Raw genomic sequence first — 15409 nt, forward strand, 5'->3', positions numbered from 1 at the left:
AAATAAAATTAAAAAATGAAGATAATCACATTAACATGTCCAAAATTCAAGAAAAAAGATCCATAGAAGTTAAACAGGTATTACATACCTAATCTATGATCTGAAGTGGAACAGCTGTCCATGAACGTTTGCGCGACGACGGACAGACACGAATCCACGATGTTCGATTTATGTATATCGAAGATGAAGTTCGGATTCTTAATCAGATTCACCCAAAACCTGAGTGGGAGCGAATTGCTCTTCCATGTGTGAACGACTTCAGGATCGGATATGCCGTGCTGCAGTGCTTGGTCGTCCATAAAGTCAAACATGTATTTGATCGCGAGGGGAAGAGCTGATCCTCGATGGGCAGTGCTAAAGATTGTTTCAAACAGGTCATCAACGAACTTTTGAAGTGTACCCTTCGTGGCTAATAGCCTCGTTAGGTAGATTTCTGACACCATTTTGTTTCCACGGTCTCCCTCCTTTCGTGCATCGGAGTCATGGTGCTTGACAAGATGCCAACATTTCAAACCACCGTCGTGATTCTGATTTAACGGCGATGTGGCACGGGAGAGCGGTGGACTGGCTGAACTGAATTTACTAAGATTCAGGGTTTCGTATTTGTGCGATTTGTCCGTCTTCTCGGAGAGGATCGATAGATTATATATTGACGATTGTTTGGAGACTAAGTTGAGCGATGCTCCGTCTGGTACCCTGTAATGATTCAGCGTATTTCGTTTCTTCCACTCGCCTTCCGTTTTTGTCGTAGAATCTTCATCATAGAGGATCAATCTACCGGATGCTCCAGTTCGCCATTCTGTTGCAAAAATTATGTATTACATTGAATATATATTACTTACATTGTATGTTAGTAAGTGTTAGGTCATCTACTGGTTATATTTATTCGAAAATTTTAACTTTAGTTACGTTATAATACGTCATAATACTTATCATAAATTAGCGTCATAATACTTATGACAATGTACATAATGTTAAGTTTAAAAGTTTCGAATCTTACCAAGATCAAGATCATCCTTCCTTGGTCTTTGGCTGTAAGGCGTGGCTCTGTAAATTGTATCCAACGCCTTCTCCTTCACTTGAGATATCGTATCACAATCGAGAACTTTGACTGGAACATTTTCTGTGTTTGGATCCATACCGCCGACGAAGACCGTTTGTTGAGATATAGACACGTAGACCGTCTAAAAAATCAATTTAAAAATTATATTAAAGAGAACGTCGTAATACGAAAAAGAAATTATGAAGATTTATTGAAATCAACAATTTTACCATTGGTTTGAAGTCAATGGACTGTCTGATCAACTTCTCTTCCGATAACGAATATCGTGCTTCAGATGTAATTGCATCGACGGGACCCTTATCGACTTGTTGTTTTACTGCACGAAATAGTACATACAATGGTTCTCCAGCACATTCTCGCATAAACTTGTACAGGAGGAAAGTGAACCAAGCTGACAACATCTTTTCAGCGACGCTTTCCGTTCTGAAACATAAACGAAGTAGCATTATCACTCTACAATTATTCTACAATCGTGATAAATATTAAACAATGATAAAGTATCAAAATATTTTTCCAAGAGGATACTAAACTTACCGTCTAAGGAACAGTTTCGGATGACTCTTTCCTTCCGTACACTTTTCAATTAGTTCCGCTAGGAGGGTCTTCAGAATATCTGTACAATACTCCATCTTACTCTGAAGCGTAACCATAATAAGACTAGCCACGTTCACTCTGTCCCTCATCGAGAAGTATCGATTGCTCTCGAGAGTCCTTACGAAGAGGAGCAAGAACGTTTTATTCATTATCAATTGTCCAAATAGGCGCAGTCCTTTCTCTTTGCGTGCCAATTCCGGTCGATCCCATTGCAGCACCGGGCTATTGTCGTCGCTTGGGAATAGTATCATCATAGCGTATGTTCTATAATCTAGGAAAGGTATACCTCCACTGGTCAAATCGCCTGTGAGATCTGTCATCTCTGTTTGCAACTCAGCGAAAGCTTCTTTGCATTCAGCTGCGACACGAAGTTCTAGAATATCCATTTGTTCTTGCATATTTTTCAGTACCCGATTGCTCTCCGTAGATTTGCGTCGATATGCAATAAGGAAGGCGATAAACACGAATACTAAGATCACAATGGCGGCGATCACTCCGATCAGAGCTGGTTTCGATAGTGGTCCATTAAGACCAGCTGGCAGTGCGTAGCTCAGTTTTCCTATATTGTAACGGAGTGTGCCACCTACGATCACAATCACCTCAGGCAGTTCTTGCTTATTTGGAAAACCATCGGAATCGATGGCTGGTGGTTGTGTCAGAGGTGGTCTGCAAGTGAGCTGTTGCCTAGAGAGCGAAGTAACGTTACAGAACGCGTTTCCTATTTGTACTGTCACGTCCGATTCCTGGCAAGCGCGGTCTAGATGTTGGCCATTGATGGTCAAATAGTCGCTCTTGTAATACTTAATCTCTTCGTCAAACACCTCGTATATAGGATTCGGGTAAAGGAGAAAATGGTTGAATCCGTGTTGCGACAAGTTCTGCACGCCTGTCACGTTGTCCATGCGAAAGCCGTATTCCAACATTAATGGTTTTTCTGCGTCTAGGACAACGTTGTCTGGTACTTCGATGGTGGGTGATTTACAGATCATGCTTTCTTGACTGTGCACTTCGCATTGCGATACGAACATCTTCTCGTCGTAGTACACGTACATCTGCGGACTCTGAATGTAGCCTAGGTTCTTGCCTGTTACCGAGATCTTTATTCCTCCTGCTGGAATACCTTTCGGAATCTTCATCTGACCAGCGACGCCACTCTCTACACTCTCGATCGTTGGATCATCAGCATATTCGAAAGTTCCGCTATAGATCCGAAATGCACCATCGAATGTCATCTTCACCGTTCCATTCCTCTTATGATCACTAGCGCTAGTCATGCAGAGCGCTTCATTCATCTCTGCACTGATTATAGAGCACGGTAATTCATCGATAAAGGCTTTGATAGTACTGCCAGCGTTCATATATTTCCCGGTGATCCTTACGGTGGTGCCACCGCTCATAGGTCCGTATTTTGGTGATATGGAGAGAATCTGAGGATCTACGAACTCGAAGTTGTATTCGGATTGGCCCCTGAAATCTTCGATCCTCACGATTACTGGTCCACGTTTGCCTTCTTCTGTACCTGGGCCATCCACTCGACAGACTATTTGCTTTGTGCGTATATAGAGTTCCTTGTATGGCTCGCATGGTAATCCACCAACCATCACGCCTCGGTAGATGTCCTGAAATAAATCGATTGTCATACTTTGTATATTAAAATTAAGCAAAAGATACTTTTATTGCAAAACAGATCCTTATACCTTAATTATATTCGAGACTGATCGAACCTATCAAATCTATAAGACTTTTTCGTTCTTGTTCGCTTGGTATTCTTATAATATTAATGTATAAGTATTAAGACTTTTAAATAAGGTTGTATATTCCATACTATATCCTATGTGCTATACCCAGTGTTTTTTGAGTATTACGAAATTATTATAGATAAAAAATTTGGTTCTTATTTACTCTCGAAAAAGTCATATATGACGATATTATACAGAAGTCTCCTATATGTATCAAGATATTGCCCCTTACCATGAATGTCTGGCCCAAGTTGATGCCACGTATCGTCACGTTCGTATTACCTTCCCAAGGTCCCATAACCGGCTCGAACGAATGTATTTCGGGATTCGGGCAGGTTTGGTTACTGTTCAGCCACATGCCGGTGTTGCGTTCGCAGTTGTCCTTCACTTCGCATCTGTCTGTGCTCTGACACCATCCGCAGTCGTACTTGGGCGCCAGGGTCAGGCACATTCCGCAGTTGTCGGCCATGTCGCGACACCGGTATATTACCAGATGGATGTTGTGTGGATTATCCAAAGGTTTCGAGCCACCCCAGATCACCGCGAATGGCACGGTGATGTTGGGCGCCCGAGATGTGTACGAAAACTCGGTCTCCTCGCAATAAATCGTGTCCGCGAGCAGCCGAGCGTTCACGATCGTCACACGGCCCTCTATGTTGAACTGACAGACGAACCGAGTCTGCACGATGAATTGCTGGAAAAGATGTTTCGCATAAGTTAGCGCGTCAATCATCCTAGACGGGAACCAGTCCCGACACACAGCGATTCCCTCTTTCTTTCTGTCTGTTATGAAAGGTCCGCTAACGACACGTGAAAACGTCCAGGGAATTAATGTAACAGCATTAGACGGGATTCTACATTCGAGAAAGATGAACCATGGCATTACTTACCCCGATGATGTGCACTTTTACTCGTATCACCTTCTTCACGCCGGAAGACACCAGGATCTCCTGGGAATCGGTCGCGTTCAACGTCGGACAGAACGCTGGACCGCTTCTATAGCTGGGGCCCGTTCTCTGTGGAAATAGAATTCGTTGATTTTAACGATTATCTAATGAAACGAATTAATAAAATTGTGTGATTCAATTTTGAAGAAAACTTGATACTTTGAATATAAGCGAACTCTATTATAAAGACTCTATCAAGTTTCTGAATTTATTCGTTTAAATCGTTTGATCCCAGATGACCCATAACCATCATTCAACGATTAGACAGAATCTCCACTTACACTAACTCCGGTGACCAATATATCGTTCCGACAGTTCTCAGCTGTGTCATGGGTGCACCTGTGACCGTCGACGCACCAGTCACAGGGGAAGCTCGATGATACGCATTTGGTACACGAGCTGTACGTGTTGCAATCGAAGAACGTGAAATTGGTATCCACGAGGTCAGGCCCATTCGTCATCCTGACTGAAAGCTTCGCCGTGAAATGATGTTGCCCTTGCGGAATAGATGGCAATAAATCGGTCCTGGGTGTGGTGCAGTTCACTCCAAACGACTTTCTCGAGGCATTCGTGATCAGGGTTTTGTCCAAAGTAGAGAACGCGCAAAGGAATTGGCCAGAGAGGGTTGGCAGATTTTCAATAACCAACTCCAGGGTTCTAGCGGTTGTGCGTTGCAATTGGTCCGGTGTGACGGTCGTGATGGTCGTGCATCTGCCACTTTTATACGAGATCCAGTAGAGCGGATCTTTGGCAGCATCCTGACAGTCGCTGCGCAGATTGCATTTGTTCTCCAGTGAGCACCAGCCACAGTACGGGTCCTTGGCACCGAGACAGTCCAAGCAGGTCTTGTATACCGAGCATTCTTGCACTTTGACCTTGGACACCGTTTTGTTCGTCATCACGTACAGGTGCATCAGCTGCGAGTCGAACAACAAGTCTGGGTTCACCGGGCAATCTGGATCGATCTCCAGGTCGCCGTACTCCAGGGCCAGGGTCGAGCTCTCCACTACCACCTGTAACAAGAAACACGTAATATCACGATTAGTCCATGTTTTCGATTGCGTAACGCTTGTGCTCGAGATCGACCTCGTAGCGAGTATGCTCGAAACTCAACAAGCTCCCCAACCTTGCGCTTTTTATCCCTTCCCAGGGAATATCGAACTGATCGATAACGGTGATTGTAAAAGTCTAAAGGTCGCATTTCGCTCCAGATATTCAATGAAAAATTCCTAATCGCGATGTAAAATCAATTACTGCTTCAAGGATCCCTGTTTCTTTTCACTTATCGACAAGTACCATGATATATCATTTATATCTCGCTACATGTATAACCTTAGGCTAACGTTCAGGAAAAAAGTGGATAAGGGAGGATCTTCGAGCTATAAATTCGGACTACAGCCTGCGGGTAACACGTTAAATCGATCCTGTGCGATTTAATTGCTGGGCAAGGAATTCGATAAACTAAATGAAGGATAGAGGGATCGTGGCTGGCTAATTCAACCCCTTCTCTTCGACCGTTTCTTTCAGACTACTAATTTAATGTGGTTTATTCATCGAAACGATGATACAGACTGACTGATGCACCCGACGCGATTAATGAAACATTTACGCTTCCACATTTACAATTTCATGAAAACAAACGCATCTCATTTCCATTTTTGTTAAATATTAATCGCTTATCAACGCGTGCTGTCCAAATGCGTGTTTCCATTTTCCCAGTCCCTTCTTTTAGTCCACCTTTATTCCGCAGTTGAACGTTTCAATCCGTTATTTCGTCAGGAACAAACGATTAATTTGAAAACGTATAACACCAGGATGTTAAAATTTTACTTTGTGAAATTTACGTTTTATCATTCGTCGGGAAATTTTCTCGTGAATCTCGTCTCTGTGCAGGTTGTAGAGGCGAGGCTCGTTCAGAGTCGCGGCTAAGAGGTCGCAAATTAAATCTCGGGGACGACTAGATTTCGCTCGTCGTTGAGGCGACCACGAGGATGACGGAACGTCTCCCTGCTAGAATTACACCCGCTTGTCTAATAAAAAGGCAAGACCATCCCGGGATCGAGCTATGAATAACAGTAATCGTCTGATGATGATAAACTGGTCTGAGTACCGTTTTTAAAGAGATTCTACGGATATCGTCGTTAAACATTATAATTTGTTACGTAATCAAATTTTTCTGGAGGAAGATCTTGAAAAATAGAAATTATGTTTTTCATGTAATATGTATTTAGATGGTTTTAGGAATATGAGTATATTAAATTACTGACTATTAGAATTTGTTGCTTTCGTTAACAGTTAATTTTTGTTAAAAATCCATAAGCTTTTATCGTTCTCTAATTTCATTGCTTCCTATTTTTTTCCCTACTTCTGAATCTTTTTATTAAAACTATAAAAACAAAATGTAGGATATTGTAGCAATAATTATTACCAGGGACCAACTCATTTAAGTTTTAGATAATAATTAAGAGACAATGCAATAATACGCGTCAGAAATAACGAACATATTAAAGCCACTTTTTCTTGTAAGATATATTTAATCCACTAAATGTTTCAATCATACACACTTTCTAATCTTTACTTATAATTTAATAGGATCAATTTTAATAAAAAGACTTGCATCGCACCGTTTCACCAATTGCATAAAATGTGTCAATGTTTTATAAAAATAAAGGAACGCTTTAAGCGTTTTTCTCTTCCTCTAATTATTGACGGATTAATACGTGCTTGTTTATAATTATACGGTTTCTGTATCCAACGGAACTCTATTTGAAATTATTAGATGACAGGTAGAAATCAAAAATTCCTTCATGTTCGTCGAATCTCTTCCATGGAGATTCGATTACATAATCGAAACGATTAAAGAGGGGAACTCTCTCACGATCGGTTCTTTTTTAACGCATAGGAAATAGCCGATCTTTCGCGACCGTCCCACGGCTCTTTCTCTTTCACGGCGATGCTTGGAATATGTTATCTCTAGTTACGTCTTTACGCTTTGAATGCTTTCTCCCTCAAGTATGCTCACTCACTCGATTTTCTATGCACGAGTTTTCTTCTTTCTTCTCGGGTGTGCTTCATTCTATTTTAAACACACACACCGCTTAGGCTAATGTCGCTTCAAAGCGACGGTTCAACAAAATCGGAACTGCAAGCAGCTTCATTGAACGTGGTAAACTTGAACTGTGCTTATTACTTTCGCTTACTAATTAGTATACAGAGATTTATGAAAATATTCGAACAATTGTGGTAGTAAAAATTTTTATAAATATATTCGTAATATAAATTCGCCTTGCTTTTATATTTATTATACAAATGAAGAAAATGAGAATACGCGGTAGACTTTGAATCAGGAAATATAATAAAAGTTACAAGACGTTTATTGTAAATATATTTGGTAAAAGATTAGTATATGTATAGTATGAATAGTTGCTTAAAATTTTAAATATATAGCTGAATTGAAATGGCTCTTATCTGCACGTTCGTCTTTAAGCAAGATAGCAAAAGAGTACTGCAATCTTCTGTAATTTTTGAAGAACAAATTTCTCTCGTTCCCTTGTGTTCTTTTATCTTTATATGTTTTAATATAAATTTTAAATTATACTTTTAATATAAATGCTAAAGAGTTGAGTAACAGAGGTAACTTTATTATACCAGGTAAGCACGTTAAGACAAATATTTTGCTTGTTAATTATACCGTGTAGACGACTTTTTGTCGACCACTTTTTATCGCGTTATACAATCCTGAGACACGTTGCCGTCAGCGTTGAAAAGGAGGACAAATCCGGAAGGTGAAATTAACGGGTATCACGTCAAGCGCGGCCCTTTGGAACAACGTTTTCTCAACTAACTCGGCTTTATTTCCGCTCTTTTTAATCTCCCGAAATTTGATTCGCAACTATCTAATTACATCGCAATATTTAATTACAGCAATCTGACAACCTATACTAACGATATTATTTAACTTGGAAATTTTAGATTTTGTCTACTTTAGTAATTTAATAAAACCACGAAGAAGCTTTTCGTAAAATTAGTGGTGATAAAAAGCAAATCATTATATATATATATAATCTATCAGTTTTCATTATACTATACTAATTATAATCGTTAGGGTATGGACGTTTATGTATTTGTGGAGAACTAAAAGATGCAAAAGTACACAAAATGCTAATATAAAAATGCATAAAATAAGGAGCTAATTAATGAATACGTAAATGTTATAATAAATATAATACTCTTGTAACCACTGTAGATCTAATGTTAAAAGTCAAATATGCTTGATAGATTAAAGCCTTTAAACCTTTGATTTCCAGATTCTAAGCATGAAAAAACTCGCTCGATCATCGATATCACCGAGGAAAGCAGGAAGGAAAAAGAAGCGTGGATGTTAAGAGGTTAACGAACGACGTCGACCACCCGTTGAACGTCGCAATACCGTGGAAACCAGCGTAAAAACGTCGACCTCTGGAGAAAACGAAAAAAGATACAAGATTCGCTTGATCTTCGGTCCATGGCCAGTCAGGACTACCAGGCAAGTGCATTATACGTTTCATATCCTTCAATCACTGTCCTCGACGTCTCTTCCCACCCACGATAGGCCACGGCGCGCCTAGTTATCGCCGCAAGCATGGAAGCCTAACGGGCAAGCCTTAACCCTTTATTTTCCAACCGTTTAATTGCACGATTCACATGCATCGGCCGCGATGAACCGCACGATAGAAAGGAGACAAAGTTCAAGACCGCGGCCACAAGCTAGGAAGAAGCAAAGAGAGGCGGAGGTAAAAGAGAAGGTAAAGAGGGAAAGGGGAACGTTCGTAGAAGGAAGTTCTCGTCCTCGGGGAACGGCCGGCACGTAACCTCTGCCCCGAATAAACGAATCGACCCGGCCAGGACAACCGTTTCTGCGCGACTATGTTGCAATCTCTGCCCGCTGTAAGCGTGCAGAAATAATAACAATAATTATTGAGCTACCGCACAGCCCCATGATGTTAATTGCATGTCTGGTCGCCAGCTAAAACGCCGGCCACGTGATTTTTATTCTCCACTAGTAAAATCATCTCAGCGATGCGGCGATTCCAATCTTGGATGATGCGTGTGTACGCCCTTTTATTGTTGAGAATCTTCTTTATTCTAAAATGTTTGTGTATAGCGATGTTTTTAGATGGAGGAATTAAATGGAGGTTGATGGAATTTCGTGGAACAGTTTGCGTACTACAGTTTTGTAGAGTTTCAGTGGTCTTGTTCGGTTTCTTGTAAAATTAGTATAAATATTTGGAGATAACGGCCAATGAAAATGATGAGTCGTATTCTTCGTTTTACATAGAGGAGGAATACTTAAATTTAATTTTTTTCACTGTCAAACCTGCTTATTACAGCATATCGTCGATTAATCGATAGTTATCGTTAATACGTTATCGACTGGTCGTATATTATCAGATACCCTTTTTATTTCATATCTGAATTCGACATGTGCACTTCTTCAAAAATATCGTCTGTCATAATCATCGAGGAGATCTACTTTGAAAAGACTTTTATCTTTAGATCTAACGATCTTCAACTATATTATATTAAAATATTCCATTCTAATTATCAAACGTCATAAAGAGCAACAATTCAGCAAGAATTTCACTTACGTTCTTGCAGTGTGGTTCATTTGGAATCTAGCTTAAAGCTTGTAAATGTAAATTCTTGTCGCCCTAGCGTTTAATAGAATGCATGAGATATATTAGAAGGACTAAAGCTATGGAATTACACATATCCCAACTTTGACGGTGATGTTACGTCTATCAAGTGTGTCATAAGGGTGTCAGGCATCAGCACTAAGGATTTGCATCAGCTTTGTCTACACACAGTCATCCCCACAAGATAAATCACGTCTCACGTAATAACTCAGTATGTAACATCGCCAAGGTGTGTGTATCTAGCGCGATTATTTCGAGGAAAATTGGTTGACTTTGAAATTTGCGTGAAATCTGTTCAGCCGTGAAAAGAAATCGATACTTGGACAAGAACCCGTGGGAATAAGGATTGATGAAAGGCTTTCTGATAGGAAGTGCAAGCTGCACTTTCACAATGAAGATATTTTAGATGAAAGTATGAGAAAGTTAGCGAAGAAAAGAATAGACGACGAATCCCTTCTTTCAAAGATTCGTAATAAATTTGAATATAGGTGCTCTTCTAAAGCTTCCTTAGGTTTTTCGCTACTTCTTATTACTCATTTTTGTTATTTCAATCTATTATTCCTTTGTTGAGAAAATTCTTCTTTGGCAACTGCCATATAACAAACTAATAGATAGTTCACCGTAAGGATTACTTCATCACGAGTCCTTCCAAACTTCGAATGCACATTCTTTGCAATTACCTTTGTTCCATTCATTTCTCCGTCTTATTGTTTGCGAATATTGCTCATCAAGCCATACCTCTTGAAGTCTCTACCTTGAAGGTAAGATGTAGACTTCGACTTCATGGAGGCGGGCAGCAACTTCTGAAGTTCACGGGTCACCAAAAGCCAACAGGATCAAGTCACGTCGAAACGGGAGGCGGACGCTCGAAGAAGGCGTAAGAATATAATCAACGCGGAGGCGTTTTCGATGTTCGCGGCTGTTCGAGCGTCTCTTTTGTTCGCATAAAAATCGTTCCAATTATCAGACTACCGTGAAAACAGCCGGACATTTTAATTGCCGTTGTTCGTTGCCCCCGTGAACCCGCTAAGCTCCTCTTTCCCTTTCATCCTTTCGTCGAGAACGATCTGAGAACCGCCGACAAAGAGGCAAGTGGAGCGTTGGAAAAGCTTCGGTTATCCGGGTTATCCCACTTTCCCATGATTACTCCATCGCGCGGAGAATAAAAGATTAATCTCCGCGGCTTGTTAAATATAATAAATATAATTATCACTGCGCACGAAGTCCGCGGAATCTGTCGGATCGGCAGCCCTCAATTACCCGCGTATCTTCCATCTCTCGCGAATGGTAATGAAATAAGAAACCTCGTGAGTTTTCTACGGCGATTTGCCAGCGCGATTACACCGAACAACGACTACACGCCGCTCTCGCTTCTTCTTTGCTGGTCAATTAACGAGCTCGTCTTTTTCTTTTAAAACACGAAAACACGTTTTTCTACCTAGTTTAACGCAAACTTGTTCATGGTAGATGGTCCGATAAAACGGTATAGAAGGCAATGGATCTAAGTACTTTTTGGGTATCGTATATGAACAGAGTTTCCAAACATTGATTAAAGACTAAATTAGTTTCTTATACGCAATTTGCTTAAATATAATTATTATTCTTTATCCCCATGCGCGTTCTCTCAAAGAACAACACCTATATTATAGTTTGCGTGGTTATGACAGTTATTTACAAAGTATAATAACGCCTTTAAAATACACCGCTAAACGCTCATGATAAAAAGAATCGCGTGATCGTAGCTATCGACAGAATACAGATATCAGAATGAAACTGACGAGACCAGTCGATTACAAAGGAACAATTGCCATCAGTTGCAGACAAAATAAACAAGAGAACGAAAGGTGAAAAGAACAAAGAACCAGGTTAGGTTAAAGGTTATTGCAAATTTATCAATCTGTCCAATAGATTGTATCAGGCCTTTCTTTCTATTTAAGGCGACCATTACTTCTCTGTCCCCTTTTTTTCGTAACCTTCGACATCGCGATTAAATAGCGTTCAATCTCCTATCGAGCGTGCGAAACCGTGGAACGCAGCTCAACTTAATAATCACGCGACTACAAAGAACAAACCGGAGGAATCAATAAAAGGAACCGGGTTGAAGAAAACAAAAAGAAATTGAAAAAAAAGAGAAGAAAAATGAAGGATCAAGGAAAGAAATAAAGGAACACCATCCGCCTTTTTATTCTCACGAGATCCTTCCGATCACCAGACACAAAGAAACTAATAACGTGTTCGATACAAAGCTACCAAGAACTCGGTGGACGTCTTAATTACTCGGCTCCGTCGTTTCTCTCTTCTTTTTTCGTTTTCCTTCACCTTCCTCTCTCTCTCTCTCTCTCTCTGTCTTTCTCTTCCCGGGTTCTTGTCTCTTTGTTCGCAAGTATTTTCTACCCTGTACCCTGAAAGCGTGAGCGCCACGACAATATCGGTGTTCAACACGGACGAAAAAACGAATCGAGCCTCGGCATTCCTGAATCGATTTCGAGCCCGATCGTGTTCCTGCGTCCTATATAAGGCTGCATTTTCATTGGTATTTCTGCTAGGTAAATTTTGTAGGTAAATTTCGTGGATATATTCGAGGTTCGAATATTTCAGTTGGAATTGGATAGATTTCCGATGTATTTGAACTGAATTCGTAAATCATTGGAGGCTACTTCATTAAGATTAAAAATTGTTGAGTGTTATATAGTTGTCAATCCTGTATTAGATACTTACATGATCCAAATTTATATTCCTCTGTTATAAACTTGACTCTGTCAAAAAATAATTACCCCAGGAAATTTTATTCAGAGTTCATGAAAATGTTATTAAAACTGTTGAATATTTTAATGAACATTATACATCGATAATCGCGTAAGAATATTTATCTTCTAAATGAATATTAAACATACCCTGAATGAATGTTAAATGAAGCAGGATCATGCTAGATTTGTAAAATAATTACGTAATATTAAGTTTGCAGCAGAAATTTATTATAATAATGATTTTGTGTAATATCTACTTAAATTATTCCGGATTTAATTACTGTATCAAAATTTCATTTCTCATTTATATTCATAAATATATATTTTATCATAAAACGTGGTTACAGTAGAAACACACCTTAACTTACTCGCACGATCAGGCGCATTAATGGCCGTTCGAAATCCGGCTTAAGCGCGTTGTACGCTCGATGTTCCGGCAATTAGTTCACCCTTGCTTCGCGGCAAGAAGGATCGAAGTACCAACTTGTTAGAAACTTCCATGATCCAACAACTTCTTTTCGAAACGTCTTAAGTTCATTGTTTCTTTCCACCCTAACGATTCTTTTTTAGAGAAGCGAAAGTACAAAAGGCAATGAACAATTCAAAATAGTTTTTTGCGAATTTTGCTATTACAAAAAGAAAAATTCTCTAAAAATCAATATTTTTTTATTGTTCTTAGAAAATTGATTTCAAAAGTGAATATGAGATTAACAATGGAAATGAACATTTTTAATTATGAATTTCTTTTCATAATGAAAATTCATAATTAAAAAAGCTCACAAATCTTCGTTGATAATTATTGGAACTTTTCTTAACTGAAAAATACGCGATGCAATTATAGATTGCAGTACAATATATTTCAATTAGCTACTCAATTCAGTTATTGGAACAGAAACCTCACGCAAGTGAATAGAAATTAGATTTGGCCAATTTGATTTACATGTTACAATCCAAGCACAGACTAATTTTCAAGCGTGAAACGGAGACAATCGCGGCTAGCAGAGGAACTGAAGGAAACTGGTCAATTTCGAATATAATGCAACGTTTCAACCACGGCTGTATACATTTTTAAGCCCGTATTTTCCATGGAATATTAACGGCCGCCGCTCTTCAATCTTCGCTCGGGGCTCCGCGTCAATTTTATGCAAAAATTACATTCTGCCGGGAGCGTGCGACGAAATACGACGTTTTCGTGAAAAATTTATAGAAACTGACCGGTACTCGATTCACGCCACCGGACAGAATTACGACGAAATGAAGCTCGTGCTGCGTATATTTGAATAAAATGGGGGCAGCTGCAGTGAATTTCGAAGGGGTTTGCTTAATTCGAGAAGTGTGATTAAAGCGTATATCCTAAATGCGAACGTTGGTATATTTGTGATATATATGTATAATGGACAGACGTAGAATATTCGAGTTATCGACCCGTTTCAAAATTTAATGCTTCATTCTATGAATCAGAAATTTAAACCGTCGCATCTCGAATTTACGATGTTCCGTGTAACATCGAACGATATTTTAATCACGATTTCAGCATTATATGACAACGTAATTCCATAGAAAAATATCCAAATTTATTAGTCCGATGTTTCATACTTTCCAATATCCATTTTTTAAATTATATTACTTTCCAACTTTCTATTATTTATAGGATCTTACGATTAACGATCCTGTTATTTAAGGTACTATTAGTTTAATTAACAGCACGGTTCAAAATACATGTTGCAACCCAATACTCTTTAGAATATCCTAACGTAAAGAACTTTCTCACACTTCGACCATAAATTTAAATCACCCACCGAGGAACAATACCGAAAACGAAGTTTCTCAGCCTTACCCATACTCGGTTCGTTAGGTGAAAGTTCGTTTATAGCGTCGATAATTTCCAAAACTCTCAAGAAATTTATCACGAGAAATTGAGAAATTTCATGGCGGTAATCTTTTTTCGATTGGAAACAAATCGATTCGCATGAAAAGAACACGTAGTTCTCTACACAGTTCCTTGCGTTAGGTCAGGAAGTCGTAGTATTTGACTTGTAGCCTTCTGCTCTTCGATTATGTAATTGATGTCGTGAATGAAAATTGTCCGAGTCCCAAATATCAAACATATATAACAAATTGTATTTGTTAGGACTTTACAACAATTGAACCATGAACCATATTCGAAGAATTTTTTTATAGAAACTATGTTACGAAATTTGGTAGAATTGATTGAACTCAACGAGCCAATATGATATTTTTCAAGCAAGTTATGGGAATCGACAAGGAATAATTCATCAAGCTTTCTTACGCAAGACCAGACTAACAAATTTACCCTTACGAGTCAATAGAGATTAATATGTCAATAAAGATTATTATTGACAAAAATAGTAACGTAATATCTCGTGTCTCGCGCGTATCGTATCAAAATTGACACGTTTCAATTAGCCTGCGTTCAGTTTCGACATTGATCGATCGATATTAGCTCATAAAATAACAACGTCGTTTATGAACGGTTGATTGTAACATATTAGAATCCTTGCACTCGCAGTTCCATGCGAAATTGAACGAAACATTTTCAATATTCAAGCCGTAACAGTTCATCATATACCGCGGGTAATCGTAAAATCGAGAATTCACCTATTCTGTGGTTTACGAAACCACA

General features: G+C 39.2%; 1 protein-coding gene across 2 annotated transcripts in view; it reads right to left on the reverse strand.

Annotated features, from left to right (window-relative positions):
• Positions 1–15409, reverse strand: part of LOC100743182 (plexin-A4) — a 433200-nt gene that overhangs the window by 4334 nt on the left and 413457 nt on the right. For both annotated transcript variants that reach the window (XM_024366326.2, XM_003487961.4), the window contains exons 5-11: positions 4625–5356; positions 4287–4412; positions 3629–4090; positions 1598–3276; positions 1273–1486; positions 1001–1184; positions 89–799 (exon numbers count right to left, since the gene is read on the reverse strand). In XM_024366326.2, coding sequence (XP_024222094.1) covers positions 89–799; positions 1001–1184; positions 1273–1486; positions 1598–3276; positions 3629–4090; positions 4287–4412; positions 4625–5356 — 4108 coding nt within the window. The remainder of the gene's footprint in view (positions 1–88; positions 800–1000; positions 1185–1272; positions 1487–1597; positions 3277–3628; positions 4091–4286; positions 4413–4624; positions 5357–15409) is intronic.

Source organism: Bombus impatiens, unplaced genomic scaffold (assembly GCF_000188095.3).
Source record: "Bombus impatiens unplaced genomic scaffold, BIMP_2.2 scf_0216, whole genome shotgun sequence".
Lineage (NCBI taxonomy): Eukaryota > Metazoa > Arthropoda > Insecta > Hymenoptera > Apidae > Bombus > Bombus impatiens.